We start from the raw sequence: 23,986 nt of genomic DNA on the forward strand, positions 1-23,986 counted from the left end.
TCAGCAGGGACTGAGGGAGCAGGGAGAGGGGGCAAAATCCAGTCTGAGGCTGAGAAGGGAGAAGGCCTGGGTCCTAACAGGAAGGGACCCACAGCAGTGGGGAAGTGCAGAAGGACCCGTGTGGCCTGCTCCTGACAGCTGAACTTGACTGGAGGCTGGGAGCTCCTCTGTGGCCAGACGTTGACCAGCTCCCTGACCAGCTGGCACTGCCTGACATGCAATGCTGGCCCAGGGAGGGTCGTGGAGCAGCTCCAGCCAGCGCTGGTGGTGTCCCCACCCTCTCACCACACCTCTCAAGTCTACAGCACCAAGGAAACCACTGTGTGCATCTCGGTGGGAATGGCGACACTCTCCAACATGCTGTCCCCCGCAGTTCCACAGTCCGACTTACAGCTCTGGTTCTGGCTATGCAGCCTCTACACTTGCTGCTCTGGTCTTCCTGTAGCTCACGCAGTTACTTGAAGACATTTAATAAATTACTTTTCTGCTTAAACTGAAAAAAAAAAGGACTCTCACAGTCCACGAGGGTTGTGTGGGTACATGCAGGCACAGCCCCGCACCGGGCACAGCGGCTTCGCACCCCTGCTCTGCGCTTGCCTGCAGAGGGCCCTCACCCTGCACCCTCCCAGGGAAAAGAGTGCTGCTGACCTTACCACGTGATCCACTGTCTCTTTCACTCTCCCAGGTGCCCCGTAGATTGCGCCGGAGGCTGGGCTGCTGGCTTTAGCACTGCCCAGTGAGGGGGAGGTCACCGGACTAGATCCCAGGCCTTGTGCAGCCCCACCAGGCACTTTCCCATGTTACTCTGCTCTTTCCAGGCTTGCTGTCATGTCCTGGGGTCCCACCAGCACCCCTGACTCACCCAGCACCCAGAGGTTCCTGACATAGCAGGCTGAGAGTTGATCCACTGGAGTCAGGGGATCAGTGCCCCTTTGGCCCCATCTGCCTCTCACCCCCGCCCTGTCCTCCTATCCAGCTTGCCTGATTTTGGTCAGCCTGGCTCAGAGGGCCTTGAATAAGAAAGACCCAGCCAGAGCCCAGGCTCTTCTCCGGGCTGGGACAGGGGTTTGCTGCCCGTCCATCCATGGGTTGGTCTGACCACTGGTCAGTCAACCCTGCAGCAGCTGCCTGGGGCTGTCCTGTGTCCTGGCTTCCTCTGAGAAAGGCTGTGCGTAGAAGAGTGATTCTGAGGCCCAGCTTCCCTCAGGCACCACCCCCCTCACTGTACTTTGGGCACCTGTTGCCAGAACTCTTAACTTTCTTGGGGTGCAAGCGGTCAGTCTCCAGATGACCATGGGCAAGGGAAGAAGCCTGTCTGGGTGCCAAACGCACCTCACCCTACAGAGGTCCAGGTGGCCCAGGACCATCTTCCCCTCTCCCATACCCGGGTGCCCTTCAGACCACCCTGGGCACCGTGGCCAGGACATCAGTGGCAAGCAGCGCTGCCTGGGTGCTTCCCACAGAGCATTCATTCCTGGAAAAGCTAGCAGGGAATCTGCAGGAAACTGTGGGGTGGGGAGGAGGGATTCTGTCATCAGTCCGTCTGGGGCTGCTGAATTCACTGAGGTGCAATCAATCACTTCTTTTACTGCTGGCTGCTGGGGTCTGCTTACTATCCCTGTGGGTCTCCCAGAGGACTAGAGGAGTTACCACGGTTCCCAAACCAGTTGGACCGAGGAACCCTTCTAAGAGATCTAGCTCTTGAGAGCAGTGTTTCAGTCCGGGAATCATGTCAAAGGTCAGGCCGTCACAGCTCCTCAAAAAGACAGGGAGCCCTGGGCCAGGCAGTCCCGTTGGCTGGTCTCAGACCCTGACCAACCTCCTTGTGTTTCCAGCCTACCCCTGGGATCGCTCCAGCCTGAAATCCATGCCCCTGGACCTGCGGCAGTTTGAGAAACTGGACACCTATGCCTCACAGGTAGGAGAGCCGGGCCCTCTGCCTGCGATGGTCACCCCCACAAGGCGGCTTGGAGTTTCCCAAACCAGAGCGGCAGAAGCTCTCCCCAGACCCCTCCTGAGTGTATCCTGAGTCCCTTGGGTGGATAGTACGGAGGAGCGCCTTTCCACAGTATGTGGGAGGAGGACAGAAGGGCCCCGGACAGAGGCCATTTCACCCTCCCACCCCACCCACGGTCCTGATGCTTTCACCCCAGGCTACACACCCCGCGCCGCCCTGTTGGCAGGCGCCTCCAGCCAGCCCTGTCCTGTCCTCCCCTGCCCACTGGGGCACTGCTGCTGCTGAGCCCTGCCAGCCCCAGCCCATGAAGGAAGGGGCGTGAGGATGGGGGGAGGACCACAGATGCAGATGGCCAGCCCCCACATGACCACAGCAGTCCTCACCCCTGAACACGTGGGCGGCTGAGCTCCCACACCTCTGGGCCTGGGCACATCTGGGGCAGGTGTGGGGAGGGGCAGCTACAAGAGCTGATGCCCTAGGGACACACTGGGGTCCTGGGAGCCAGGCAGGAGCCATACCACAGAGAGTCTGATTGGAGCAGCTAAGGAGCTGGACCCGTAGCTAAGGTCAGAGGGAGCAATCCTAGGCCGATAAGCCGGGAGATCGTCTACAGTCCTAGAAAAACCACCCTGGGGTTGGCACATAGTGGATACTCAGGAACCTTGTTTGCTGAACTGATGAGTGATGATAGGAGCTCGGATCAGAGAGTCTGATTCAAGGCAGGGACATCAGTAGGGGGTGCCCAGCTGTCCTGGCAGGAGGAGGCATCCCTGGATGAAGCGGAGACACTGAGAACGGAGAGGAGCTGGACGCAGAGGGGAAGGACCCCTCCCCAGTGTGTGTGCAGTGAGGTAAAGGTGGGGCAGGGCTTGCCCAGTCGCTGCGCTGAGCGGTGGAGGGCAGGCAGGGTAGATTCTCGGGCGCGGAGTGAGGGAGCTGGAGCATGTGTCGGGGGTGATGGTTTGTGTGGGGTGCAGTGGGCTGTAGTGCCTGTGGAGGTGGATAACCCTGGGCAGCTGGATAGCCGAGCCCGGAGCTGTATCTAGCCTGGAGAGGTCTGGGCCGGAAACCCTGCTTTGGGAGCCGTCAGATTCAGCTAAGAGCTAAAGCCATAGGGAGGGTGCCATCTTGGGGAAGGCAGGGCCAGGAGCCACCTGAGGCCGGGCGAGACCAGGAAGGGTCAGTGCTCTAGAAGGTGCGGTCATGGTTCACTCTGGCCAGGCGAGGCTAGACAGGCTCCCTTCCACTGCTCAGCACTGAGGCCCTTCGTACTTCCAGGGGGGCAGCTCAGAGGAGGCTGAAGGCCTCGGCCAGGCTCCGGCAGGCTGAAGGGCAAATGGCGGTTGAAGGGGGAGGGAGTGGAGGGAAGACCCCACAGGAGCCTGGCAAGGAAGGGAGACTAGATGTGGGCAGTCCTGAGAGAGAGACTGGGGGGCATTTTGAAGAGACACGGCAGACAGGAGAGGCTGGGGCCGCCAGGGCCGGGAGGAGGAGGTGAGGACGCAGAGGAGCGAGGGCAGCGCCTGAGGAAGGAAGGGCAGCTTTGCCAAGGCAGGCGGCCTGGCTCCGAGGCCAGCAGAGAGCCCAGCAGAGGAGGAGGGCTCATTGGTAAGGAAGTCTTGCCTGGGCCTTGTTGAGTCTGAGGCCTGGTCATCTGTGAGAGTGAGGGAAGGGAAGGGGGGCATCCAGAGTCTGTGCAGGGTGGGATATGTTGTCATGGCTGCCAGAAGGGATGGACAGGCTGCTGGACAGCCTCAGAGAGCAGTGAATGGGGACCAAAGGGCCAGAAACCATAGAACCGAAGCTGGGAATTAAGTCAGGAGTCAGCCAGGCTGTAATGCGGGCCTGCAACGTGTGCTTCTAGGCCCTGGGAGAGGGACAAAGACAGGTGTTGGAGCAGCTGGGCAAGGGGACACGCGGAGGGGCCTGGCGGTCTCCCTGTGCTCAGAGGGTGGGTCCTGGAGCTCCCGTGTGAGCGGCGGAACCTCCTAGGTCAGGAGGACCTAGGGTGGGAGCTGACGGAGGTGCGGGCAACCATTGCAGAGGTAAGCGCACAGGTGCCCCTACTTCTCTAGAAAGAGTGAGCATGGCCAGGGCTGCCTTTCCAGCAACCCCAGCCCTGTTTTCTCCTGAGGATCCATGCAGAAAACCTAACTTGCTCTTTTTTTATATATTATGGTAAAACATATGCCATATAATTTGCCATTGGAATCGTTTTTAAGTGTACAATTCAGTGACATCAATTACATTCCCAGTGTTGTACAACCATCACCACTGTCTACTTCCAAAATCACCCCAAGCAGAAACTTTGTACCCGTTAAGCAATAACTCCCCATTCTCCCTCCTCCCAGCCCCTGGTAACCTCTAATTTATTTACTGTCTCTATGAATTTGTCTAGTCTAGATATTTCATATAAGAATCATACACTGTGTCTTTTTGTGTCTGACTTGTTTCACTTAGCATTGTGTTTTCAAGGTTCATCCCTGTTGTAACATGTCTGAGAAATTCATTCCTTTTAATGGATGAGTAATATTTCATTGCATGGATATACCACATTTTGTTTATCCATTCATCTGTGATGGGCACTTGCATTGTTTCTACCTTTGGACTATTGTGAATATTGCCCCATGAACACTGGTGAACAGGTATCTGAGTATCTGTCTGCAGTTCTTTTTGTATATATACCTAGGAGTGGAATTGCTGGATCATATGGTACTTCCATGTTGAAATTTTTGAGGAGCTGACAAATTGTTTCCCACAGCAGCTGCACCATTTTACATTCCCACCAGCAATGTACAAGGGTTCTAATTTCTTCAGATTTTTGCCAATTTTTTTATGATTGCCTTTCTTTTTTTTTTTTTTTACTATAGCCAACCTAGTGGGTATGAAGTAGTATCTCACTGTGGTTTTGATTTGCGTTTCCCTAGTGACTAATGACATTGAGCATCTTTTCATGTGTCTATTGGCCTTTTATATATTTTTGGAGAAATGTGTATTTAAGTCCTTGGCCCATTTTAAAATTGGGTTGTCATTTTGTTGTTGAATTATAAGGGTTCTTTATATATTCTGGATATTAAACCCTTATCAGGTATATGATTTGCAAATATTTTCTTCCATTCTAAATCTTTTTTTTTTTTTGCGGTACACAGGCCTCTCACTGTTGTGGCCCCTCCCTCTGCAGAGCACAGGCTCTGGACGCACAGGCCCAGCGGCCATGGCTCACGGGCCCAGCCGCTCCGCGGTATGTGGGATCCTCCCGGACCGGGCCACGAACCCGTGTCCCCTGCATCGGCAGGTGGACTCAACCACTGCGCCACCAGGGAAGGCCCTCTTCCATTCTATAAATTATCTTTTCACTTTCTTAATACTGTCCTTTGATGCACAGAAGATTCTTATTGTTATGAAGCCAAATTAATCTATTTTTTCTCTTATATCCTGTGCTTTTGGTATCATATCTAAGAATCTATTGCCAAATCCAAGGTCACCGCGATTTACCCCTGTGTTTTCTTCTAAGAGTTTTATGGTTTAAGTTCTTATATTTAGGTCATTGATTATTTTTGAGTTAATTTTTTATATATGGTATGATGTAGGGGTCCAACTTCCTTCTTTTGCATATGGATATCCAGTTGTCAGGTACCATCTATTGAAGAGACTATTCTTTCCCCATTGAATGGACCTGACACCCTGGTCAAAAGTCAATTAGCCATAGACTTATGAGTTTATTTCTAGACTCAATTCTGTTTCATTAGTCTATATAACCCTTATGTCGATATCACACTGTTGTGATTACTGTAACTTTAAGTAAGTTTGAAATCCAGAAATCTGTGTCCTCCAACTTTGTTCATCTTTTTTCAAAATGGTTTTGGCTATTCCAGGCCCCTTAGAATTCCATACGAATTTGAGGACTGGTTTTATCATTTTTGCAAAAAAAGGCTGTTGGACTTTTATAGGAATTGTGCTAAATCTGTCAGTTGCTTCGGGTAGTGTTGACCATGACTAGGGGCTGCTACAGCGCCCGGATGGCCACTTGACTGGCCCCAGGAGCTGCAGAGAGAAGATGTGATGGCTCTAGGGCCAGTGGTTCAGCTGGTCAGCACTGCCCGCCGCGTCCAGCCTGCATCAAGTTTGCCCTAAGCCCAGCCTTTGTGTCTCTGGGCCTCTCCTCCTTCTTTTCCCGGAGGAAGGGCAGTGCTGGCTGCAGGTGGCAAGGCACTGGGCTCCCCACAGCCCTTGTCTGGGCCCTGACGTAGCACACTCCTCCCACTTCCCAGGTGACAGTCAAGAGTGGCCTGGACGCGCTGGTGAGCGACCTGCTCCAGGAGGCTCACAGTGACCTGGAGAGGGTCCGCGCCATCTGGATCTGGATCTGCCACCACATAGGTAGGCCTGCCGGTGGGGCCACTGGCCCTGGGACCCTGTTCCCAGAGGAACGTCTCTGGGCTTGACTCCATCACCCATGTGTGTGGAGGAAGAGGGAAGGTGGAGGAGAGGGGCTCTCAGATGGCTGGGTTCAATAACCAAGGTAAACTCACTGTGTGCTAGCAGTCTCCATGAAGGGTGCATGGGCGAGGATCCCACGTGGCCCTCTGCTCATAGCCAGAGCTGAGGCCCCTCACCCAGCGGCAGCCTTCCCTCAGTCCTGCCTTCCTGGGTGACCTGCTCCACAGAGATGAGAACCCAGGGCAGAAGGTCATCAAGAAGTAGGAGGCTGGGGATGAGCCATAGCTATTTGAAAAGTTACTGCAGCACCAGAGGTTTCTCAAAACACCCGTGCCAGGAAGAGTGGACACCCCTCTCCCGGCTCCCTGCTCCCACAGTGGGGGCCTCGGCCGCTGCTCTCAGCCCAGTCTCCAGGTTCTCAGAGCCACCCGAGGGGACCTGGGCCTGCGCAGCTGCCCACAGCTCTGCATGGGACAGCCTTGAGAGTCTGACCAGCTCAAGCCAAGCCCACAGGTGGCTGCTAAGGGGAAGCTGGATGCTGCACCCTGCAGTCCATGGAGGCGCTGGCTGGTGGGATGGACTTCTAGTGACTTCTCTGTGACATAGAGACCAGCAGGGCTTCCCTGACCTGCTGCCACTGGGCTTTCTCTTTGTCCTCCCAGAGCAGCAGTTAGGGATGCAGCTTAGAGGATGAACTCGCCTAACATAGGTAGGGCATCTGCCATAAGACCTGAGGAGCCACTCCTCCAACTCCAACCCCGGCACTCAGCCTGGGCTTTAAGGGGACAGGATGGGAAACAGAACATCCGTCAGGACTTTGTTTGCTGCCCCGCCCCCCACACACACATGCACACACACACACACAAACACACATACACATACACACGCACACACACACACATCCCCACACACACACAGCCCACCCCAGCCCACACATGCACACACACACACACACACACACACACCCCCCAAAAACACCCACACCGCCCCACAACCACACACACACACGCCACACACATGCACACACACACAAACCACCCCACCCCACACACACACATGCACGCACACACACCACACACACAGCCCACCCCACCCCACAGATGCACACACACACCCACCCACAAATTTTTCTTCTTTTCATTCAACCAACTCGAGAGCCTTTTCACACATCCCTTATTCTTTCTATTGTCCAAAGTCCTGCCTGGCCTCTGAGCATGGCAGGAAACACTCAGTCTCCCTCCAGATGGCCAGTGGGGCCTCCAGTCACTGCGTTCCATGACTGCACTATCTGATCTAGCTTGAGTCCAGCCCCACCACCTACTGTCTCTCAGGTGACACAGGGTGGCCTGACCCAGCCCACCCCATGTCCTGGTGGGCACTCCTCATCCCTTGGTTGAACCTTGGACTCAGGATCATTCCAGGCAGTAGCCAACTCCTTGTTTTAATTTGTTTGGGAAATTTATTATAAAGATAAGAGAGAGGGGATCGTTATAAAGTATGGAACAATATTGCTACAAAAACAGGCTCTTCTTTCTAGCCTGTCACAGAACCAAGACACATGATTCGTCACTCTCTGCTATAGGATTTTGATCACAGAAATCAGTATATAATAAAAATGTGGGGACTGTGCGCACAAAGTCTTGAAAGTTACCAATATGAACTTTATCCATTGGGAGCCACATTCTAACATGGTTTACACGCAATGGCTAATAAAACATGAACAATAATCATTGAGGGAGCAAACGATAGAGTATATATGCCACATATCGATAGGCTTGGAAAGAAATTCCATATTCCCAATGAATTTCCTTATTAGTGTCACTGTAGATAAAAAAATTACTAAACAAAGTATAACTAGACAATATTTTTAATAGACAGGAATACAAATGCATGCACACACATGCACTCACACACACACACACATACACACACCACACCACACCCACACACACACACACACACACAAACCCCACACACACACCCCAAACACATGCACGCACACACACACGCACACACACAACACACGCACACACACCACACACACACACAAACCAACCCACCCCACATGCACACATGCATGCACACACACACCACACCACACACAAACCCCACACATGCATACCCCAAAGACACGCACACACCCACATACACACACCCGCACACCCACACACACCTGCACACCCACACACCCGCACACCCACGCATGCACACCCACACAAACCACCCCACCCCACATGCACACACACACATCCCCACACACACCACACACACGCAAACACACACGCACACACACACATCCCCACACACACACAGCCCACCCCAGCCCACACATGCACACACATACACACACACACCCCAAAAACACCCACACCGCCCCACAACCACACACACACACGCCACACACATGCACACACACACAAACCACCCCACCCCACACACACACATGCACGCACACACACCACACACACAGCCCACCCCACCCCACAGATGCACACGCACACCCCCCCACAACCACACACAGACACACATGCACGCATGCACCCGCACACACACACACCCCCCCCCAGCCCACACATGCACACACGCACCCCCCACTCCCACGCACACAGCCCACACACACATACACCACACCACCACCCCACACACACAGACACACATGCACGCATGCACCCGCACACACACACACCCCCCCCCAGCCCACACATGCACACACGCACCCCCCACTCCCACGCACACAGCCCACACACACATACACCACACCACCACCCCACACACACAGACACACATGCACGCATGCACCCGCACACACACACACCCCCCCCCAGCCCACACATGCACACACGCACCCCCCACTCCCACGCACACAGCCCACACACACATACACCACACCACCACCCCACACACACAGACACACATGCACGCATGCACCCGCACACACACACACCCCCCCCCAGCCCACACATGCACACACGCACCCCCCACTCCCACGCACACAGCCCACACACACATACACCACACCACCACCCCACACACACAGACACACATGCACGCATGCACCCGCACACACACACACCCCCCCCCAGCCCACACATGCACACACACACACACCACCCCCTACCACCACCACGACCCCCCCACACACACCTCCTTTGTGCCCTCAGAGGCCACAGGGATTCAGCCTCAGGGCCTCCCCCATGCCTTAAGCTCTACTGTTACTGAAGTGACAGTCTGTCTTCTCTATTTGGGACAAGTTTTAATAGTAGCTCAGTTGGCCCCCTGCAGGTCAGTGTGAGGCTTTGGCCTTGGGGGCTGCCGCAGGGATGGGTGAGCAGCCTCATTGGCCCCGCCTGCAGAGCTGCGTTGTGGTGGGGACACACAGGCAAACCCCAGCCCAGTGCTGTCTTTGTCCCTCCCCTCCCAGCCGCTCCTACGAGGCCTAAGGAGCCGGTGGCCCCTCAGCCAATGCCTTGCTCTTCCTGCCCTCACCCACACAGAGGGGACATTTGCCAGATAGCACCTGGACTGGGGCCCTGTTCCCTTCAGTCCACAGCAGTTTCTCCCTGGCCTGAGGGAGGCCAGCCCAAGTGATGCTGGAAGTACAGTGGAGGGCAGGGGCAGTGCCACAGGTGGTGGAACCCTCTCTCCTCTGCACCAGCCGGGTCGTCTCCAGGGACCTGGTTCCTCACGGACTCCTCCTCTGCCCTCCAGAGTATGACATCGAGGCTGCCCAGGAGAAGGACCGCCAGGCCTTCAAACCCACCACCATCCTGCAGACTCAGAAGACCAACTGTGATGGCTACGCTGGGCTCTTTGAGAGAATGTGCAGGTACAGAGGCATCCCGGGCTGACCACCCTGACCCAGCCCCTCCCCCTGCCAAGCGCCCTGCACCTTCACCCACGTGCCAGGCCTGAAACCCGAGTTTGCAAACTCTGCTCTGAATCCAAGTGAGTCCTGAAAAGGTCAATTTCTCCCTTTTTAACACCAGCGTAATTGACTTTGTACCATCTGTCGGGCTTCGGGATACATTAACATAATGGCAGATGAATGCACAGAGATAATTTGATTATAAAAGGCCCTTTTTCCACCTTCTCCCATCTCTGTGCAGCTGAAGGTTAGAAGAATGGCAGATCTGGGAACGCAAGGACAGTGACTGCGGGCGCCAAGAGGACTGTGAAAGGCTGTCCTCAGGGCTGGCACAGGGGCCCTCTCGGGGCAAACAAAAGCTCCACCCTCGAAAAGATTTGTCAGTTGGAAAAGCTGAATAACTAGGAAGCAGCTTGTCTCTTGGAGCCTTGGGGCTCCGTTTCCATTGCTCCGGGAGTGAGCACCTGGCCAGGTTGCCCAGGTGGGTGAGAGCAGGCGAGTGGCTGCTCTCATTTGTGTTTGGAGACCTCACTGCGGGTTCTAGGTGACCTGGAGACAGACTCAAGGCTGGGGGAGCCCCGCCGACCCGCACAGCTTCCTGTGCCTGCTCTCTGAGGTCTGCCGTGTTCCCCAGGAAACAGTCAGCCAGCCCTGGGACCACTGAAAAGCCCATCCCCAGGGGTGTAGACAGACTGTGCCCACTGCCCCTGCAGCCCTATGGGAGCCGGTCTTCTCAGGCACCCAGACATCAGCCAGCCAGGACTGCAGGGGGCAATTCATCAAACCAAGAGTAGCAACGGACACTTAAGAGTCCACGGGCGGGCGGGCGTGATGTGTCGGTGCTGTACAGCGGCCACAGGATGTCCTGCGCCTGGGGGACACGCATCCCAGTCCCTGCCTGACCCCCAGCTGTCCAGCCTCCCACGCCCAGCAAGCACAGACATGTTTCTCCACCCCTCCTGCTCACCGTCTGCTCTTAGAGGGGCCCACGGCAGGTCAGGGTGCAGAGGTGCAGCCCATCTCCCAACCCCTGCATTCCCACCCCACCGCAGACCCAGGCACCCCACATGCCTTTGGGCCTCTCCAGAAACCAGGGTCCTCACCGACCCCCTGCCCAGGCTCCCAGGCCCTGGGTTCCTGAACCAGACTAAAGGCTTACGCTGCCTCATAATGTCCTCCCAACTGCAGCCTCATCTCCCTCCCGGCCTTGCCGCCTCCACCGCTCCCCCGACTTCCAGCTCCTCAGGCCCTTTCTGCTCTCCTCTCCCTAATGCTCTTTGGGCCCCGCTGCAGGATGGCCCCCCTCCCCCTTCCAGGGTGCCGTCAGCACACCTGTACGCCAGCTCAGGTCTTGCTTAGGCTTTTCTTTAACTCAGTTTTGTAAATTAAAAATAAAACTTAACTATAGATTTATAAAGTGCATAGAAGCAAATAGAAGAAAATTAAGTTACCCGAATCCTACCACTTAGAGATGACACTTGACATTTTGTCATATTACTTTCTGGACTTTGTTCTATCATGTAGGCTTTGCCTGTGCTCATTTCTTCTTATAGGTCTTATAGGTCTTCTGTGTCTTCATGTGTCTCCCCCCACCCTTTCTGCTTTCCCTGTGAATATACGTCTCAGAATCCTACACACAGTAGGCCCTCAATGACAGGATATTCCTAGCAGACTTGTATGAAATGGACCTTCTTCTCTTTTTAAATAATGGAATAGCCCTCCCTCTGTGTTCAACTCTATTCGTGCCTAGCACCTTTCAGCATTTTCATCTCAATTTGCAAATTTGAAAACACTCAGGGTTTTAAGTCATAGAATATATCCTTCTTTATCCAGTAGAAGCCTTCTTAGCATGGTATGGAAGGCGTATCAGATTTATAGAAGAAAGACTTCCAGGCCTCAGTTAGTTTACCAGTCCTTCATTTCCAGTCCTTAATGTTCCACTTATTAGTTTTGTTCCTTTTGGAAGGCACTAAGCCTCTGGGAGCCTCAGTTTTCTTATCTGCACACTGGGGACTTTATTGCCTACTGGCAGGACTGCAGGACTAAATGAGAACATGCAGTTTGGAGTTTGCTAACCTGACTTGGGGATTGTTGTTTTTTTTAATCCTCCCTGTCTTCCCACAGTACTGGAGTGTCTTTGCTCTGTAGAACTTTCCTACAGACCCACATAGACTCACATAGGCTCAGAAAATTGACATTGGCCTTGAGTGGAACTGTCAGCTCTTTTGGCCTGGTCCAGATGCCTAACAACGGCCATATTCTGGCCTGAAGATGATCAGTAAAACACATCCCAACGTTTTGCATCATTTAACGCTAGGTTCCAACCTGGCAGTTATCGTGTGAAATACTCTGCATTTCCTGGGACATTTAACAATAGCTCACAGTTCGCTGAATTCCTTTAACTTTGGCTTTAAAGTTCGGTCACCTTGTCCATGCATCTTTCCTAAGTCCCCTTCCCTTTAAAATAACTGCTGAAGGTTTGGTAAATTCATTACCGGACTCCTTAATAACTGAAGACGTGTAATCCACACTTGCTGGTTTACCCCTGCTTAGTTGTCAAGGTGGTCTCTTAGCAAGAGTTGTATCCACACGGCTGTCATTACTTCTGCCAGTCCATTCCACCTCCCTGCGGTGGCCTCATTAAAGACTGATATAATAAAGTAATTTGGTGGGGAATTCAGATATTTTTGCAATGTCATTCATTTCTTCATCGTCTTTCCCAAGTAACCAATACACCTTTTTTGTGAGCACTGTTGCTTGTAACTGCTGGATCAGTTTCTTTCTGACTTTCTCTCGTCCAGCATTGATGTCTCTCCTTTTGCCTCAGTTCCCTGACAGCCTTCATGAATTTTGCTTCATTTCCTTGCAAGGGTCAAGCTTAATTCCCCAGAATTCTGCCACTAAGTCAGCCTCCAGTGCAATTTCTCCCCGTTATCACCGCGCTGGCACCACCAGCTAGCAGATTTTCCAGGGACTTCTGATAAGGCCAGGAGCTTATTACCAGTTCGAGACTTTGGTGCTGAGGAGACCCGTTGTCACCAATCAGATGTCAGTGCGTTTTCCATGCATCCTTCAGCTGTCACAGTGGCGTGCTGCTGCGTGGCATCGTGCCCCAGATCATCCCAGAACATCACTTGGTTCCAAAGGCCCAGAAGGCTGGATACATTAAATAACCTTAAATTATCCTCCCCATATACGACCTCTGAAAGGGGCATCTAAACTCTCCCATCCTTGTAGATACACCAAAGGAGAGTACTCACGAAGATGAATTACATCACTATAGCAAACCAGCCTTTAATTTCACTCTGTATACCACCCAGAAGTTTATAGATTAAAACAAATCTCCGTGTACAAAAGGGCTGGTGCAATTACAGAGCCTACTGAACTGTGCATCAGGAAAAATGAGTCCTGGCGCTGCTTTGGCCCCTGGACTACTGAGTGTCACCAGGCAAGTCAGCCTCCCTCTCTGAACTGCCAACTCCTCACTTGTCAGAGAGGAGGCGGCTGAAGTCAACCTCAAAAAGCTCTAAACAGGGCTTTGGAGTGAAAATTATTACCGTGATTACAGTTACTGACCTTGCTGTAAGGGTGGTGGTATAAGAAAAGGGTAAGGGGACCGACCATATAGCAGAAATATGAAGACACCGTCAAATTTACGAGAAATCAACTACATAAATTGTGAAACATAAACCATGGTTATTCATGTCCTGCTGTAGTATAGAAATCACAATTTTTTTGCCAGTTTAGAATTTACCTTTTTTTGGATTTATATAATATACCTTTTTTAGTTTTTATTGAAAAACATTGATTTGAAATGTTGGGTTAGTTTCAGGTGTACAGCAAAGTGATTCAGTTATACATACATATGTATATATATATATATATATATATATATATATATATATTCTTTTACATTCTCTTCCATTATTGGTTATTTCAAGATATTGAGTATAGTTCCCTGTGCTATACAGTAGGACCTTGTTGGTTATCTGTTTTATATATAGTAGAGTGTATATTTTAATCCCAAACTCCCAATTTATCCCTCCCCCACCTTCCCTTTAGTAACCATAAATTTGTTTTCTACGACCTTCTTGAGGACCATTTCAGGAACAGCAAGACCCTAAAAATTCTAATTCACACATTTGCCCAGTTAAACTGGCCCTTGGGCTTAACGTTAACGAAACCATGCTTCCTAATTTTACTATTAGAAATCACAATGTTTTCATCAAGATGGGAAAAAAGAGCATGCCTCACTGCCTCTCCTATAGCCTTCCCACCCTCCCTGGTTTTTTCTGTGTGGCTCAGACATCCTGGGAGAAGTGGTCAGAGGTGAGGAAGCCCACTATGTTCAGGGGCTGATATGTGCAGGGTACACCACCCACCCCAGGCCGCTCAGCCACCCTGCTGCCGAGGCCCGCTTCGTCTCTGTTTAAAATGAGTCACAGTCTGGATCCGTCACCTCCTCAGTAAAACCACTGGTGGTGGGATTTTCAAAACTGTCAAAAGTAAAAACCAAGATTCTGCAGGCGGAGGTTATTAGACACATCTCCCTGGCTGATATTTGGGGCTCTAGGATGGCTGGTTGGGGTTCTTTGAGAGGCGGAAACGTTTCTCGTCCTCTGCGTTTATTCAGTGCTCTCCCCGAGCTTTCCAGCAAACTCCTGCTCCTTTGGGTTCCCTGAAAGGGCCGTGCTTATCACTAGCATTTTCGTGACGGTTCACATACCTGCCGCCTTCCGATTATGAGCACATCTAGGGTGGCCAGTGACCTTTATGTTTAGTATATTACAACTTATTATGTTATACTATTTATTACATTTTGAAATGATATATGTGATATTATCCCCTGGTGCCTGTGCCTGGTACAGTGCTTTGCAGTGTATACCGTTGGTGATCTTTTGATGACCTGAGATGGTGGTGGGTCATCTGTCTAGCAACCAGCAGCTAGAATTACTAGGTCCACACCCTCGCATGAGGGTTATGGATTATTAACAATAATGCTTTACATTATGACTTCTTTGTCCAATTCATCTAGCACATTGCTGCCAGGTAATAAAATATCCTCATGTCAGAGTCAAGCATGGCAGAAGCTTACAGCTGAGGGGGTTTTCTTCATCTTTACTCTGCCCTAGGCATTCCCCACGGCCCTCCCAGCTTCTCCTCAGAAGAGAATCAACCCCTAGAGATCATTTAATGCCAACCTTCTGTGTTGCCCACAGTAAGCCTGGCAAGGTCACACTGGGGTGAGCCCCGCCCTCCCGGCTCAGCCAAGTCACCGCCGCCTCCAGCCCCGAGCCCTCTGGGAGGACAGCTGGCCACTCGCTTCTCCCCGCTCCGGCCCTTTCCAGGCTTGGGGCGGGGTGTTCACTCTTATTCCTCTACTTGGTGCTCAACTCTGACCTCCACTTCACACCCGTGGTGGGAGGATACCTCTGCCCGGGGACACGGCTTCTCCCGGGAGGACACTCCGGCAGAGCTCGAGCCAGCCATCTGCCCACATCAGCACCAGCCCCATCTTTCTCACAGCACCTGGAGGCTGCAAGGGCGCTCAGCACCTCTCCTTCCCCACTTGACTTCGCCCAGAGCGGAGCAGACACCCTCCCAAGGCCCGCAGCTCCCGTCCCTTCCTGCAAAGCAGCCCCTTGTGTAAACACTGGTGTCCCAGTACTCCACACTCCTCCACATCATCCTAGAAATTCATATGCACCGACGTTCTGGGCAAGAAAGGAAAATAACTCACTAAGAGTGTCATTTTCAAGTAGTATTTATGGATTCTTTTCCAATTCGAAAAGTAACGCATAATCGTTATTGAAAATTTTAAAAATAAAGAGAAGCTTAAAGAAGAAAATTAGAATCACCCATAATCCCATCACTAAGAGACCAGATGACTTTTGTACTGTCTCTCTCACTCTGCCCTCCCCCATCTCTTGTTTTCCATGCATGCGTGCACGCACGCGTGCGCGCACACACACACACACACACACACACCTTGTGCTGATGGTGGGGTTTTATAGGCTCTTGTCAGTTAACAACGTGTCAGGAGCATCTCCTACCTCGTTAAATGTTTTTCACAACATTCCTTCTCCTCGTCCACTCTCTGAGTATACAGAGCCCTACCTCCTATGGAAGGTGCCCCCATACCTCCCACGTACCTCAGTCCCAGCCCTCTGGCCTGGCATGAGACCCTTGCTTCTCCCCTCTGCCAGCTGTTTCCTCTAAGACTATAAACTCACTCAGATCACACAGGCTGAGAAGCCCCTGGGCCTCATCCCATTGCAGCTAAATGAGGAGGGGGCTCTCCAGGCATGCCTGCTGCACTTCCCTCCCCTGGGGTCCTGGGCCCACCCCTCCCAGGCCTCGAGCCTCTGGGCGGCCCTTCTGCTCCAGGGAGTCCGTGTTGGCTTTTACCAGCAGAATCCTGACATCCATGGGAATCTGGTTTCTCTCGTTCTCTGCTCCCACCCCCCAAGGGGTCCCAAAATCCTCCCCACGGGCCCAGCTGGTCTGTTCCCATGGGATTTCTTAGGCAGCCTGGGAGGCCTGGACGTCCTTTTGGCAGGCAGAAGGGTGGGGGCCTGCAAAACTTCCCAGCCCATAAGGAGCCTCAGCAGAGCAGGCCTGCCCCTGGCAGGAGAGGGGAGCTCAGGCCGCGTGGGCACGTGAGCGGCCCCCACGGCAAGGTGGAATCTGGTAATTTGCAGGCTCCATATTTTGCCTCAGTAGGTCTCTCAACAAATGATATGTAAATAGAGATAAGTCGTATTTAATCCAACATTCTACTAATTGTTAATTAAATGGTCGTTTTTATACGGAAAATTTCCCTATTCCTATCCTGTGTGCATGGCCATTTCACCCCATTAGCCTGAGGCTCCATGGCCTCTTGTTCAGAGCAACTGAGGCTGCAGACCTGCTCCCGGAGGGACCCCAGCTGCCCGAGGCCGCTTCCCTGATTCAGGCCGGGCCTATACCCGGAACACAGCCCCGGTTCGTGCAAGGGGAGGGGCAGAGTCAGCGGGCAGCTCGTGCTGAGCCCCATCCGATGGGCCATCACGAACATCCTGGATATCACGGGTTTGGGCATTGATTACACCAACCTTCCACAGTGAAAGGAAAGTGTCCTGAAGAAGGAGCACCTTGTTCTAGCTCACACAGAGGCCCCAGAAGGGCTGGCACCGGGGGTCCCCTGCACCAGAAGAGCTGCCATGTGGGAGCAGGGCTGCTGCAGGAGAGGACCAGCTGGCCATGGCAAGACTCTCGGGGTGCTTGCTGTGGCCGTGCGGTGCTGCCCACAGCCCAGGTCTGGGCCTCAGTGTTCCAGCTACAAGCGCCCAGATTAGAGCTTGCCATTTGGTCCCCAGAGGTGACCTGCGCCCATCACCCCACCGTCCAGGCCAGCTTGGTTGTGAGCAGTGGGGGAACACACTGTCAAGGGGGTCTTGATAAAAGCTCGGGCTGACCGCTCAGCATTTTCACTCCCAAAGTAACAGCTACAGGGTACTCTGGAACTGTGGCCAGGGCGATCAGTCGGCAAATGGCCTTAATGCACTGTGGTGGCCCTGGCAGTGGGCCAGTCCTCCCCAGGTCAAGATGGGGACCCCAGCTGGCCTGCCCCAGGGGTCCCCGCACAGGTGTCCGCGGGCAGGACGTGGCGGCGGAGGTGGGCTCAGCTTTCTTCCGTACCCTCGCGTGCAGCACCCTGCCTGACGTGCCACCTGTGGCACCTCGACCCAGCTCCCCAGCCACGTGTGTCGAGTCGAGAGCATTGGCATGCCCCTGGTTTCCTTGTCCGCCAGGCGCCCCTCACCGTTGCACCACTGTCCTCCCGCGGCTGCTGGCGGAGCCCTCAGGAGAGACATTCCCAAGTGCTCTGTAGAGGCTGGAGGGGGAGCAGACAGCGGGGACCGCAGCCAGGCTGCGCCGGAGGGACCAGCCAGCCCTGTGTCCCCCTGTCCCCCGGCTCTGCAGACAAAAGGCTGTGTGTGTGTGACTGGGCGAGAGGCAGGGAAGAGGAGAGGCCCGGAGGGACTTCCGGACAGCAAATGCGCCTAAGGCCTGGGGCCACAGACAGACAGACTTGTGCTGGACGCAGCCCCAGCAGGAGCCGCCTCTCAGAGCCCTGTCCCGCCCCAGGATCGCTGGCGTGCAGTGCATGACGGTGCCTGGCTACTCCAAGGGCTTTGGCTACCAGCCGGGGCAGAGCTTCTCCGGGGAGTTTGACCACGCCTGGAACGCCGTGTTCCTGGAGGGGAGATGGCACCTGGTGGACAGCACCTGGGGCAGCGGCCTGGTGGATTCCACCACCTCCAAATTCACCTTCCTGTAAGTACCTCGGTTCTGCGGGGTGCCTGGTGGGTGGAGATGGAGGAGGCAGCAGATGGAGAAGGCCAGATGGAAGGGGAAGGAGGGCTGGGGGGCCTCCTCTGTGTGCTGCTGGCCGCTCCCACCCTTCCTCTGGTGGAGGGAGTGAGCTAGCTCCAGGCCAATGATAAGGGCCCAGGCCTTCCTGTCACCTCACTCTCCACTGTCTAAATCCCTGCTCTGGCTCCCCAGCACTCCCTCCATCCAAGCGCTAAAAGCACAGTGATTGCCCACAGGCCAAGTGCAAGGAAAGGCCGGGCTGAGAAGCTTCTTTAAGTGTCTGTAGGTTCCCCTCAGGCCTTTGGCCACTGACCTTGTTACAGTTGCCAGAGTTGTCTCCTACTGCTTCTCGCAGACACTGGGCTTCCTCCTCCTGCTCTCTGGGCTGAATGCAGCTGAATCCCACCTCTGAGAAAGGGGGTCTGGTGTGCGGGAAGGGGTGCTGGGGTGTGCAGGTTCCCTGTGGCCACAGCGACGGCTGGAGCACATCTGTCTTCTGAGGCTCTGGCCTTAAGCTAAGGCCCTGACATCCGTGCTGGATCTTGATGGCCGTCAGCAGCTCAGATGCCTTTTCATCCAGAGAAATGAGAGCACGGCCCCATTTGTGCAGCTAAAATCCTGGCGGTCCTGCACGCAGGGCCGCTACAAGTGCGTGCACGGAGCCCGTGCATGCAGGACGTGTTCACTCACACCCCTGCTTTGCTGCATCAGCTCTGGGCGCTACTCACCTGGGGTCGAGTGAGGGCTCGCCCATGTCGGATGAGTCCCCCGTTCTTCTCCTGATCTGCATCACTGACCAGAGAGCCATGTCTAGGCAGCCCCAGGGGCCACATCAAGGCCTCCCACCTGCACAGCTACTCACATCAGGTCACCATGTGGACGGAGCCGGTGCACCAGGCTTTCCCTCCCTGCCCTCCCTCCACTCCACTGGCACCTGGTCTGTGGGTCACGGCTTTGCTCCCTTCAAATCTCTTTGGCTTTGAGAGCAGGGGCAGCCCATTCCCCGCCTGGTCACAGCCCCTCCTGGGTGGTGGCCTTCTCTTAAAAGGGGCCTCAGATCCTGTCTCACCTCCTATTTATGGAAGCAGCCACTGAGGGGGCATCTGCAGCGCCCACGTTAGGGTTGGAAATGGTGCCTCTTCCCACTGGGTAGTGGCTGGGCACCCCCCAGGATACGTTAGCCCAAAGAGGGCCCCAAAGTCCCCCTGTGGGCCCCCCTGCCCCTCTGCACAGCCGGGGCCTGCTCCCCCCACATGACTACTGACCTGCTTTCCCCCTCCAGCTACAATGAATTCTACTTCCTCACCCACCCTGCACTGTTCATCGAGGACCATTTCCCGGACAACAAGAACTGGCAGCTGCTCAAGCCTCCTCAATCTCTGAGGCAGTTTGAGAATAACATGTATCACAAGAGTGAGTTCTACAACAAGGGGATGCTGAGCGCCCACCCGCAGACCTCCATCATCAAAACAGGTAACCCGGGCCCGTGGGGCTGCCCTGCCAGGGCCCAGCTCACTGGACGCTGTATATGGGGGCTGTGCAGGGGAGACAGAGGCAGCCCAGGCCGTCAGGCCATCAGGGCGTGACGCAGCCTCAGGTCACATTTGCGGGGACAGAAGCCCCTCCCACCAGCATAAACCAAGACAGGGATGCGTAGGGGGTCCGAGGTTTCTCTGGCCTGAGGGCCGCGTCCTCAGCCCGGGGTCGGGGCACCAGGGCTGGTGGGCCCGAGCTGGGGGAGTCTCTCTCAGCTCACACAGCAGGGAAAGGACTGCCTCAGACCTGGCTACACACGCCTCCCAGCTCAGGTGCCCAACATATGCTCCTAAACTCCTGGCAGAGAACGTGTGTTGACCCGGCTGAGCCAGGGTCTGTGTGTCAGTGGCTTAAGCAACTAGTGGGCGAGCGGCAGGCGTGTCCCAGGACAGAGCGCTGGGGGCTGTAGTAGGGAGGTAGCCACCGAGCTGGGTGCTGGGAGCTGGAGGAGAGCAGGCATCACGGGACATGGGAAGACGTGCTCCAGGAAGGACACAGCAAGTCCTCCAAGGTCTGAGCTCAAGCACCCCAGACGACGGCCGGGCTCCAGGGGCGCTGCCTGGCCTCTCAGAGCTCCCCTCGCCGCCTGGATGCTGGCTGGTTCTGCCCGCTGCCCTGTTTCCTTCCCTCCTAAAGGCAGGACCAGCCTCTTCAGCCGACTTCCCCAGGGCTGGGCGTGCAGGACCCCCAGCCGAGCTGTCCCCAAGGCTGGCCTGGACTGACCTTTGTTCCCCTCCTCCCCACAGGGGCCACAGGCAGCCAGCTGGGTGTGTTTGGGAACTACAAGGCCTATGGGGGGGCTGGGCCCAGGGATGCCCGAGCCACAGTCAGGGCTCAGCCCAGCAGGATCAGTGCACCCCAACACTTCCTCCAAGGACTGCCTACAGGCCCCATCTCTGCCCCCAGGGGCCTGTGTGCTCCCAGGAGAGAAGGCCTGAGCTCACCTGGTATGAGCACAGCGGGGTCTGTGGGAGGGTCTTCAGGGGACCCCCACCCCACACTCAGGAATATAGGGGCACCCACATTAGTCCCAGCTGACTTGTCCCTTCTGCCTCACAACAGTCTCCTTAACTAGGCTGCTGAGCTCGGGAATACTTTTTCTAACACTGTAAATACCTGGCAGCTCCCGCTGCTAAGATAACGGCATGAAGCTGCCGTCTCAGGAGTGCGACTCCTACAAGTATGTCAGATGGGGCCCTGCTCCAGCTGTCATGGGCCACGGGGCCACAGGGAGGAATGGGCCAGGTCACACCAGCGTCAAAACAGTGCTCCCAAGGGGTTTGCCTTTACAAGAGACAGAGAAATGTAAACACTGGGTTTCTTAATATATAGTAAACCTAAAATGTGATTGCATATTCATGAAGCATATTTATAGAACATTTCTTTGCTGGAGCTAGTTTTCTTAAGATTGGGGATGGGAAGAAAGCTGAGAGGAAAACTGAGGTGGGCAAAAGGCAGGAAGGAGAGAGTGAGAGGAGGCAAAGGAGGGGTGAGAGGAAGAGGTGGTCACAGGCTCCAGCTTGGTCCCCAGGTGTCTCCAATCCTTGATTTCAAGTCTTCCCAGCCAGTCAACTTACCTTTGCCAAGAACGCCCTGGGCCAGGCTCCCCGGCCAGGCCTGCGACAACGGCAGGAAAGGAGGCAGGCGGACCCTTCCCTGTGGCGCCCGCAGGGAGGACAGACGGACGTTACACAAAACCAATTCATTAGTACGGTGCTAAGTTCCGTGGAGGACATGCAGAGCCAGGAGAGAGGCTTCCAGGCAGCTCAGCCTCACCCCAGGACATCAGGAAAGCTTTCTTTGCAGTCAGAACGTTACACTGAGGTCTTATCCAGGTTTGGGGGACAACGGTATGGGGAAGAGCATGTGTGAGAGCCCTGGGACGTGAAGGGGTGTCCCCCGGGAGGATGTGAGGGAATACCGTGTGGGCCCGAAGACGGTCCTGGCTCAGGCAAGGCAGGAGGGGACAGGCCTCTACACTGGCCTCTGGTTTGATGGTGAAGTGAGCCCCGGAGTGACCGGGTGGATATTTTCAGGAGCCCTCGGGCTGCCATGTGGATATGCTGGGAGTACTCCATGCATCAAAGGTGAATTGCACGGGGACCACACAACCAACTGTGGTGCAGGATGGAGCAGGACAGGGTCCGTGAGCAGCTGAGGGCTGAGACAGCTTCTGCCCTCTGAGCTGGCTTAGATTAGGAAGTGAGGGGAGAGAAGGGATTCAACCGAGAGAGGTTGATAACAAGTTTGCTGTTCTTGGTCACTTTCCTTTGGAGGTCACCAGGTCCCATGGTGGCTGGTGGCAGTGGAAAAAGAGTGTAGACAAAGAAAATAGCACATAAGCACAAAGAATGCCACAATTAGTGTATGGGAAAGGGAAGGGATCAGGTGGTGGTCAGAGGGTGGAGAGAGGGCCAGGCTGGAGAGGGTGGTGGATGCAAGGCGAGGAGAGGACTTCCAGGAGGGCGTGGCCAGTGGCGCAGATCATCCAAGAACACTTGAACACTTGGAGAATGGGAACGGAGGCCAGATTTCAGAGAGCTGACTGGGTGGAGGGGAACTGCAGTGGGCAGGTGTTTGGGAGAGTAAGGTAGGTGAGGAGTTGGCAGTACCTGGGAAGGCAGGGAAAGTCTTCCAGATGGAGGAGGTAGCACTGAATGCAGTCGCTGAGCACCCTGGAGTCGGGGACCTTGTGGCTGATTAGACAGGAAGTCTCAGGGACACTTGTCCTAGAGCCTGGGCATGGCTTTCTGCCTACCCAGCAAGAGCACTGGACCCCCGATTGGGGAAAGGCTACTAGGGAGCATGGATCAGATGCTAGTCTGTCTCCTTCCTTCGCGTGCATCCACGCACGGGACCGGGGAGGTAGCTGGGAGGAGCAGGAGATCAGCTTCTGAGAGGAAGGCGAGGCTCTCAGAGAAGCCCTCCGCCTCCCTGTGGCCCTGCGAAGCAGGGAGGGCCAGGTAGGGGTGTGCTGGTGGGCTGCAATAACCGGAGAACTCCGCCCCTCTCCCCGACAGCAATGACCAGGACAGAGGAAGACAGCACTGGAGGGCAAGGGGAGAGGCAAGGAGCGGGGAGGGTGGGTGCAGAAGACCCTCCCTTGCACTTACTGACCCCATTAGAGACATGCGGCCTGGAGTGGCAGGGGGGCTCAGGGAGAGTGGGGGACACGCAAGGAAGCAGCCCTGCCCCTTGAGCACAGCCTCCAGGAGGGAAGCCATTCCAACCCGTTTTTAAGGTGATGTGTTGACATGACAGCTGTGATAAGGTAACGCCCAGATGCTGGAGGGAGCAGTGTGAAAGCAAGACTTGAGACTTGGAGGCTCTCCAACCAGGGTCTTGGGCCCTCCTTGTCAACCTCGGCCCTCTCCCCTGCCCTAGAATCAGGTTAAGGCTCCGTGTAACACTCATCTGATATGAATCAAATGGGCAAGGCCAGCACATACAGCTGGGGGCAGATTTTTTTCTTGAGACACCCTCCCACCCAGCTTGCAGCTCTCGAAGAGAACCACCTAGAGGGGGTAGGGGAGCCCTTCCAGAGGTGTGCTGCTTCTGGCTTATATCATGTTCAGTGAGATCACACTGGTGACTTAAAACTATCGTGGTTGGGCTTCCCTGGTGGCGCAGTGGTTGAGAGTCCACCTGCCGTTGCAGGGGACATGGGTTCCTGCCCCGGTCCGGGAAGATCCCACATGCCGCGGAGGGGCTGGGCCCGTGAGCCATGGCCGCTGAGCCTGTGCGTCCGGAGCCTGTGCTCCGCAATGGGAGAGGCCACAACAGAGAGAGGCCCGCGTACCGCAAAAAAAAAAAAAAAAAAAAAAAAAAAT

General features: G+C 54.6%; 1 protein-coding gene across 2 annotated transcripts in view; it reads left to right on the plus strand.

Moving 5' to 3' along the window:
• The window catches only part of KY (kyphoscoliosis peptidase), a 46,760-nt gene that overhangs the window by 21,387 nt on the left and 1,387 nt on the right, over positions 1–23,986 (plus strand). For both annotated transcript variants that reach the window (XM_024746255.1, XM_024746256.1), the window contains 5 exons: positions 1,836–1,918; positions 6,229–6,337; positions 10,106–10,223; positions 18,393–18,581; positions 19,903–20,093. In XM_024746255.1, coding sequence (XP_024602023.1) covers positions 1,836–1,918; positions 6,229–6,337; positions 10,106–10,223; positions 18,393–18,581; positions 19,903–20,093 — 690 coding nt within the window. The remainder of the gene's footprint in view (positions 1–1,835; positions 1,919–6,228; positions 6,338–10,105; positions 10,224–18,392; positions 18,582–19,902; positions 20,094–23,986) is intronic.

This window comes from Neophocaena asiaeorientalis, unplaced genomic scaffold (assembly GCF_003031525.2).
Source record: "Neophocaena asiaeorientalis asiaeorientalis breed wild unplaced genomic scaffold, Neophocaena_asiaeorientalis_V1.1 scaffold437, whole genome shotgun sequence".
Lineage (NCBI taxonomy): Eukaryota > Metazoa > Chordata > Mammalia > Artiodactyla > Phocoenidae > Neophocaena > Neophocaena asiaeorientalis.